Source organism: Micropterus salmoides, unplaced genomic scaffold (assembly GCF_014851395.1).
Source record: "Micropterus salmoides isolate LMB-PRFRI ecotype aquatic unplaced genomic scaffold, ASM1485139v1 Ms_hic_scaffold_12, whole genome shotgun sequence".
Classification (NCBI taxonomy): domain Eukaryota; kingdom Metazoa; phylum Chordata; class Actinopteri; order Centrarchiformes; family Centrarchidae; genus Micropterus; species Micropterus salmoides.
Window position 1 is genome coordinate 27,631,925 of NW_024040263.1, and position 8,783 is coordinate 27,640,707.

Below are 8,783 nucleotides of genomic sequence, written 5' to 3' on the forward strand. Positions count from 1 at the left end.
TCTGAAACTAAATGAATGCCTAAACGCATTTTAATCTAAAGAGATCATTTGGGAATAAATTCATAGTTAATGGGGTGTTTATTAGCAGAGTCATGCATGTGAATTGTGGTGTAATGAGGCTCTGGGAGGGTTTTCCTAGAAAGCACGTAGCAGATTTTGGCTGTGCACACACTGGGTGCTGCAGTTCTGGTACTGGACATTAGGGGGTGCTAAGAGACAGGGGGGCAAGTGGACACACTAAGCGAAGAAAACATTTGAGAAATGAAAACAAGAATGAAAGGCACCAATAATACTTTTCAGACATAACTCTCTTGAATCCCTCCACTTTATTTATCATCCAATGGTCACAATGTTACCATACAAAACCAACTTCCAACATGGAACTGCATTGGAATGTGATTATTCTTAATACGCACACACACATTCAATAACAAAATTAAATACAGTTGTTTTATAAAATAAAGAAAAGAGACACATTAAGTGATATTAAGACATGCAGTGACAAATATAAAAAATAGACATTTGTTTTCTTTTTCTGTACAAACATACATAGACACATATAAATATATAGAAGTAAAAAAGAGTGTATTTTTAAAATACAAAGGTCAAATTGTACAGTTACATTCCATAATAACAAAACAGAAGACAGCACAATATTCAAGTGGGATTGCCTTTTTCCACAGACACTGTACAATATTGTACACTGTAAAAGCAGAAATTAGATCACACGACTGTTGGTTTCTCCCTGTGGAGTCTGTTCACGCTGCTGTAAACATTACAAATGAAGAAATAGTACAGTTTTTGTTAGTGGATTTCCGTTTGAAATCACTCATTCAAGCAACTTTCGGAGAGACTGTAAAAAAAAGTGAGCAATCTGTTCTTAGAGCGCTCGGTTTGATGCCTTTAAGTCACCTCAATCACAACTTCAGTGCCGTGTGTTACTTTTCTCTGTGAGTCTCTCAGCACTGAGCGGAAAAGAGGATATTTGGTCAAATAAACAAGACAAGCATTACAGTGAACAAGAAACAGTCATCAAAGTTTCCTATATGTTGGCACATAGAACAAGCATTTGGCAGAATGTGGTGAAATGTGAAACCATGCTATGCCTTCACTCTTTTTTTCTCTAGTTCTGTCTAACGTCCTGCAGCAGTTTGTTGATCTCGTGGACCAGCTCGCTAGCGTCCATGCCAGCCTCGTGGCGGCTCTCGCTGCGCTTGCCACCCTGGTGACCCTGATGGAAGACGCCATCAAAGTCATCTTCCTCGTAATTCTCTGGGATTTCCTCCATGGCTGGCAGCCATTTCAGGTGTGGTGGCTGTCCATTGGTGGAGGCGGAAGTGGAGGTGGAGGGCGAGGAAGAAGATGACGAAACATGGTTGGTGCCCACTGATCCACTTCCAGGATTTAGATAATGGGTATTGGCCGCCCATGCAGCCACACCTGGGGGGTAAGCGGGACCTTTCCCACCTGGCAACAACCCTCTCCGGTTGTCCTGAGGAACAGCATTGTTACTGTGGTTACCAGGAATATTGCCACCACGTCCGCTTCCTCTCTCAGTGGTTGATGAGGACGAGGGTGGGCTTGTTTCAGTGCACTCTGCGTACGAGTCCATATTAGGGGGGAGGAGCCGCTGGAACACTGAGTTCATCTCTGTTAGGAGGGAGCCAGCCCCTCCTCCCACTGCACAAGCATCGCTTCCTCCTCCGGCGACAACTCCCCCGGCCCCTGCCTCTTCGTTCCCAGACTCCTTGCCAAAAGTGGAGAAGCTCTTGCGGCGCTCTGAGTCGACAGAGGACTGGTCATCGTCGATCTGGGGCTGCTGGGAGGACTCCTCCCCGGGGATGTACATGTTGTTGCGGTAGTCAGCGGAGGAGGCGGGCGAGGAGAGGGGGGGCATCCAGCACTGGTCAGAGTGTCCCAGGACGCGACATTCGTCTGTGCACAGTCTCATAGCTAAGGCAAAAAAGGGTGTAGAAAGTGTCAGGAGCAGGTCCAGCAGCAGACAACTTTTTTATGACATATACTGTACTTGGAACAGAATAATAAATAGAGACAAAAACAGAGAATGAATGCAAAACAAAGCAACTCAGATAAATCAGATGTTTAAAACTCCTGAGACATTATTTTTTTGCTGTGGTACAAAAGACAAGTCATAAACCCTGAGAGGAGGGTATGGTACTGTTATCTTTGAAGAGATCCACAGTTCAGCATGAGGTCAAGGTGCTGTTTTTTTTAAGCATGAAAACAAAGGCAGAGAAGCAGTTGAGCAGTTGAGTGTTCTTATGCTAACAAAATAAGACATGGTGATAGACCATCAAAATAAGACATGGTCTATCACCATGTCTTATTTTGTTAGCATAAGAATACTCCATGTACAATAGCTGTTCAATATTTAAAAGTCTTTCAGTCAGTCTTTTATTAATATCAACATCACAGCTTAGCTTGGTTGCTTTTCTATTTAAGTCTATTCTATTGGAGGACCAGATTGCTGATATTTACATCTTACAGCACAAATATCCGGGTAGCGCCAGGTATGAAAACAATCACAATAGCTAGATAAATAAATGAATAAGTGCAAGATCCCAGCTAAATGGCATTACAGGCAGATGTTAATGTAATATTTGGCTGCTCTGCCAAGCATGTCCACATCTCCTTACTACACACTGAGGCAGGGATTTGCTTGTTTAGTTCTTTTATCATATCTAGCATGAATAGCCGCATTTGCCCATCTAAATAGAAAAATCTAAACAAATTAAATCTATTGAAGAGAACCAGGGATAATCCCCCCTCTCGGCCCATTATCTCCTTACCCTCCCCTTTTTTATATTAGCATAAAAGATAGAGGAGGGGGAGGGGAGGGATGAGGGGTGCAACACCTCCAAGTCTTTCTCAAAGGGAGAAAAAAGGAGATACAGAAAGACTTTCCATGTCCACCAACACTCCCTTTATCCATCTTAATATAGATAGAGAATACATTAACAGGTACAGAAGAGAGAGAGAGAGATGCTGAGGAGCTTGCAGGCATGTAGGAGAGCAAGAGAGGGACAGCATAAGAGAGAGAGAGAGAGAGAGAGAGAGAATAACAACATTCTAAAAGCAATTACTATGAATTCTCCTCAGTTCAGACATGAAAGCGCACCACTGTCACTCACCGGGGGTGGGGAGGGAGGTGGGGGGGTGAAAGAAAAGAAAAAGGAAGGGAAAAAAACAGCACACTGAGACGCATACCGATGAGTGACAGGCGACTCATCTCCGCTCCAGGGAGGATTTTGCAGACACGACTCTAACTTAGGGGCAGATAACGCACATACACATACACTCACACACACACAACCACGCACGCAGTAACACAAACAGCCAGACACACTGTAACCTCTCTCAGTGTGATAACGAGCGTGGAAATGAGGGCTGTGTGGAAGAATGGGGCTGAGCACAATGGGGATTGTGTTGGCAACAGGGTGAATGGAGTGGCTGTATAGGCAGGTGTACAGACAAATAATGGGCTTAGGCCTGGTGCTGTCCATGGTGCTGAAATTTGTCAGGCAGCAGGGATATTAGACGGCTGGGTGTGGTCTGGAGGAAGATAGGTCGGGTCACTTCACTGCTAGTTTATTTAAGTTGGCTCTCAGAATCTGAGCAAGAACATTTCAATCTTGCAATGTCTATCAGATCGGGAATAAGAATCTTGTGTTTTTCTGTGATTTCATTTGGTGCAAACCCAGGCAAAATCCAACAAAAAGCATAACAACTTGTGCACGCTGAGGTGCGACTGTTCTCAGCAGTTGAGGTGATAGATGTGCGGTGCTGATATACAGTGTGTTAGGCATGTGACTCTGCTGAGCGGAGCCAATTTGGTAAAAGCGTTGTTGTGCAGCCACTCATGTTGAGGGAGACCGTCAGAATGGGCTGGTTACATCACTGAAAGCTCACCTGGGTGGAGTCGATGGTGCATTTCAAGGTGTATCAGGTCAGAAAAGCCCTCCCCCAGCAGAAGTCTGTCCACGGGGGATTCCCTCCCCATGTCACAATCACTGTCCCCCGCCTCGCTGTCCCCACGGCCACTGTCCTTCAGGCTGAACTTGTCCATGTCTTGTAATGCATATCTGTGGAGGGGGTGGGTTAGAGAAAGATTACAAACACATACTGTATAGGTATCAATCAGTCATAGATACTGGATCCAAAAAACAATGTTGCAAGTTTACATTTTGCAAATACAAAGCTGAATGTGTTTTGCAGGCAGACAGAATCAATCTGTCCTTAGAGAAGACTAACGACGTATAAATCCATCATATAAAACTTAAGGCTGCTCATGGAAACTGTCAAATACCTAGACAAGGCTCAGCCCATAAATCCTACATGCAGGTAGATCCCATCAATAAATCTATCACAACAGCCACTAGGGGCATCAATAAATCTATCATATAGAGATCATATGGGGATATTATGGGAGTACAGTAATGATGGATGCAAACTTTATAACGTGAGCCAATTTTTTTAAAAGAGAAGTACCAAGTAAATTGTTGTGACATTCAGACAAATGAGTTACGTACTTTTGAACTGAATGACATTGGCATGATAACATCTGGAATGTGAAATAATACATTTACACGCCGTCAAACCATGATCTACATGTAACTGACCAACTGACGAGCAACAGTTCACAACAGGTTGTTGGAACATGCAATACACAGTACACAATGTAAATACACAATGAAAAACAAGTGGTTTAAAAAGTAAACAAAAGATAATCTTTAGGGGAGGGGGTGGAGGCGGGGACTGAGGTATAGGGTTAAATTACCTGTAGCTGCGGGAGTATTTGTTGCCACGGAAACTGGGTCTGGGCTGGTACTGGCCCTGATGGAGCATGGACAGAAGCTGTGAGACTTGCTACATCCAAAAATAACAAAACAAACAAAATAAAACAAACAAAAAGAAACAGAAAAGGGGGGATGAATAACAGATGGGATATTGAAGAGGAAAAAAAGAGACAACACAAGACAAAATAATGGATGAGTAAACACAAAATGGATGATGGAGAGCCTGCTAAAAATGGATGAGACAAAATGGATGACATTAAAACAAAAAATGGTGGTGGGGGTGGCAGGGGAGGGGGTCTAGATGAATATGGAGACATATGACTGAGGGGTGAGTTGTGGTTATGATGGAGGTAATGGTGACAGGGTGTAAACAAGGTAAAGACAAAGAGACATCTATAATCATCAACAGTTTTAATGAGAGTCAGTTTGAACTACAGGGCAGTGTTGATTAAGTCACTGTCACACATGGAGATGAGTTAATTTGCTCAAACGGAGACAGCTGTGTGAGGATGAGAAGGCTGGTGGGTGTGTGTGTGCGTGTGTGTGTGTGAGAGAGAAACTGAGAGAGACAGAAAATTTGGAAAGGGGCTGAGGGACCACATTTTGAAATTTCTGAGAATAATTTGCTTCTGTGTGTGTGTGAGTGTGTGTGTGTGTGTGTGTGTGTGTGTGTGTGCTCACCTCCACTGGTGGTGTTGCGTGGGCCAGTTCCAGGGCGAAGCTCTCTGGAATGTGATTGGATGAGATGGTTACTAGGCTGTTTAGGGATTGGCGGCTGTGGTGATTCTGTCGGCTCCCCATCTGGGCACGGTCCATGGGGGGCGTGGCAGAAGGTGAGCGGTGGTGAGCCCTGATTGGCAGGGTACCATTCACTGTGGGAACCAGGGTGATATCACCTTTGTGGATTTGGCGTGAGGGCTTCTTCGGATGGTGCTGGTGGGTCGATTCGGCTACCCGGCAGTTGTAGGAGTGTCTTGTGTCCTTCTTCTCCCGGTTACAGCGAGTGGCGAACACCACCATGATGACCAGGAGCACGGCGCAGATGGCCCCCAGAGAGATGATGATAATCAGGGATGCATCGAGGGCAGACTCCCCCTGGTCCATAACCTGGTCGTGGTTCTCCGTGTTCTCATAGAGGGTGATTTTCAGCACAGCCTTAGCGCTGAGGCTCTCCCTTCCCTGATCTCGGACCATGACCGTCAGCTCAGCGTGTTCATGGGGGAAGTTCTCCAGGCTGGCGTTGGCGTGGATTTCACACGTCCTTGGGTCAATAATGAAGAAGCCCTCCTCATTGCCACTGACGATGGAGCAAATGAGCTCAGCATTTACCCCTGTGTCACGATCAGTCGCCCTGACTACAGTTACTAAGTGTCCAGCCTCTGTGAACTTTGATGCAGGCACATCAGCAGTGAAGTTCCACAGCTGGGGGACCACAATGACTGGAGGGTTGTCATTCTCGTCCAGAATGTTCAGAATAACTGTGGCATTGCTAAGCAGCAGTGGTTTCCCTGCATCTTTGGCTTGCACAACAAAGGAGATACGACTAACATCCTCCCGATCAAATGTGCGCAGTGCATAGATGGCGCCATTGGAGGGGTCAATGGTGACGTAGGTGGAGATGGAGCTCCCATGAACAGAGTTCTCCATGATGGAGTAGCTCACTTGTCCATTGGCGTCCAGATCAGGGTCACTGGCCATTATGGAGGTCAGATATGCTCCAGGGGCATTGTTCTCTGATTTAAAGATCTCATATCGACCCTTCTCAAAACGTGGTGGGTTGTCGTTTTCATCAGTCACATGCACAGTGAAATGTTTGACCGTGGAGAGACTGGGGGTCCCCCGGTCCTCTGCCACCACCGTCAGACTGAACTCTGACCTCTTCTCTCGGTCCAAAGACACATTGGTCAAAATCATGTAATTGTTCTCATAGCTCTTCTGCAGTTTGAAATATCCTTGACCGTGAAGTTTACACTCTACCTCTCCATTCAACCCGGAGTCCAAATCCTCCACCCTCACCAAAGCTACAAATGTGTCCAAAGGAGAAGCCTCGGATACATAAGCTGCGTCCCCATTCCCCTGAGAGGACATGAGATTGATGCTAATGTCTGGTTTATTGTCATTCACATCTACGACTTTGACCAGGATCTTGCAGTGAGCTGGCATGGAGTTGGGACCCATGTCCTGCGCTTGAACATCAATATCATAAGAGTTAATGGTCTCATAGTCCACACGCCTGATGAGGGTCAGATGACCGCTGTCAGGGTTAATTTTGAACGTCTCCATTATTTTAGGAGACACGTGACTGCTGAATGAGTAGACTATTTTGGCATTGGTGCCGTCATCCGCGTCAGTGGCGTTTAAGTCAATGAGCAGAGTGCCAACAGGTGAATTTTCTGGGAGATTTATCACATATGATGACTTGTCAAAAATTGGACTGTTGTCATTTGAGTCGGCAACACTGATTTTGAGAAGGGTCGAACCTGTTTTGGGGGGAACGCCCCTATCTGAGGCCGTGTATTGAAGTTCATAACTGGAGCGCTGCTCCCGGTCCAGCTCCCTGAGCACCACCAGCTCTGCATATTTAGCCCCGTCAGTCCTGGACTGAATGTCAATCTTAAAGAAGTTGTTGGGCTCCAGGGCATATGTGTACAGTGAGTTCTCCCCGACATCGGGGTCTGTGGCGCTGTCCAGGGGAATGCGCGCTCCCACCGCCGCGCTCTCGGAGATCTCGATGGGGATGACGGCTCGGGCGAACTGGGGTGCGTTGTCGTTGATGTCCAACACTTCCACCTCAACGTGAAACAGCTGCAGGTGCTCAGTGGGGAGTGTCAGTACGTCAAATTGAATAGAACAGTTGAGATTCTTTTCGCAGAGTTTCTCCCGGTCAATTTTGGTCCTGATGCTGATTTCTCCGTCCTGCTCGCGCACTGCGAGGAAAGACGAGCTCCCTCTTTGCATGGCTCTGAAGCGGAGCGACACTGAGCTTGGAAGTTTAGCCAGAACATCTGCGACATCGTCTTTCAAACGAGTAATAACCGTGCCAACCTTCTGCTCCTCATAAATCTGATATTTCAATGTCTTACCGGTGACGTGCTGTGTTGCCAGCGCCACAACAGCCAGAACTTTCCACATTCTTGTCAGAAACAGTCCTTTCATTTTTCCTGGTTGCATTTTTGTGGAAGCAAAAAAAAAAACAGATCCAAAAATAGCTCCAAATACGTACAAGTCAATTCCAGTTATAACTTACTAAATGCTGTGCTCCCTCAATCAGCTGCATTGCTTTCTCCGCTGAGAGAGGAGGAATAAAAACAGCCGTTTGCTAAATGCAAGCTCGCTCAAGTTGCACTAATTTCCATAAAAGCATCCAATTTTATGTCTGTCTGTCCTCCCTTGTCACACAGATCTGTTGCGCGCGCCCAGTGTGCGGGAGAACCAGCTGAATGCCACTGAGATCTGTGCGTCTTTCTCCCTCTCCTTCCTGTGTCTGGTCTGTGCGCCGTGCGCTCTCTTTCGCTCGCTCTCTCCGTTTGAGGTGCCTCTGTACGCAGACTTGCCCAAAATAACCTGCCTCAAACCAACTAGTTGTACATCAGCCACGGCCCCCTTTTTCACATCTCGGGAAAGACAAGCGCTTCTTAAATCAAAAGCTGGCTGGTGGCCACTCAAACTCCAGGGGAGAGGAGAAGGAGGCGCAAGAGGGGAGTAAATAGAGAAAGTGGGGGATAAAAAAAACCCCGCCCTGTGGGCTTCACTGTCCCCACTTTTCAGAGTAACGATCATGCCCCTACATTAGACAGGAGAGAAAATAAACTCAAGAAGAAAAAATACATTCAAAAAGCAGACCCTGCCGTTTTTCACTCCTATAAAACAACAGGAAGGTTTATGAGTTTCTCGCTTCGGGTCTGTTCTCCACAGACAGCATGGAACCACAAAGAGTCTAAATTCTCATTAGACAAGACAAAGATA

General features: G+C 46.0%; 1 protein-coding gene across 2 annotated transcripts; it reads right to left on the reverse strand.

Moving 5' to 3' along the window:
• Positions 1-307: 307 nt before the first annotated feature.
• Positions 308-8,499, reverse strand: pcdh18a (protocadherin 18a). Of its 2 annotated transcripts, none has more exons than XM_038714340.1 (4): positions 5,499-8,499; positions 4,799-4,854; positions 3,931-4,103; positions 308-1,953 (listed from the first exon to the last, which is right to left on the reverse strand). In XM_038714340.1, the coding sequence occupies exons 1-4, from the start codon at positions 7,986-7,988 to the stop codon at positions 1,124-1,126; spliced, it is 3,549 nt and encodes a 1,182-aa protein (XP_038570268.1). In that variant the 5' UTR covers positions 7,989-8,499; the 3' UTR covers positions 308-1,123. The 2 variants fall into 2 exon arrangements, with proteins under 2 accessions (XP_038570268.1, XP_038570267.1); XM_038714339.1 differs by having other exon boundaries at positions 4,799-4,887.
• Positions 8,500-8,783: the final 284 nt, after the last annotated feature.

What these genes read in the sequence shown, in the direction of transcription:
- pcdh18a (XM_038714339.1), bottom strand. Translation starts at nt 7,988, where the DNA reads ATGCAACCAGGAAAAATGAAAGGACTGTTTCTGACAAGAATGTGGAAA. An exon ending in AAATACTCCCGCAGCTACAG is followed by an intron (nt 4,104 to 4,798) that starts GTAATTTAACCC and finishes CCCCCTCCACAG; the next exon opens with ATATGCATTACAAGACATGG. An exon ending in GCACCATCGACTCCACCCAG is followed by an intron (nt 1,954 to 3,930) that starts GTGAGCTTTCAG and finishes TTTTTGCCTTAG; the next exon opens with CTATGAGACTGTGCACAGAC.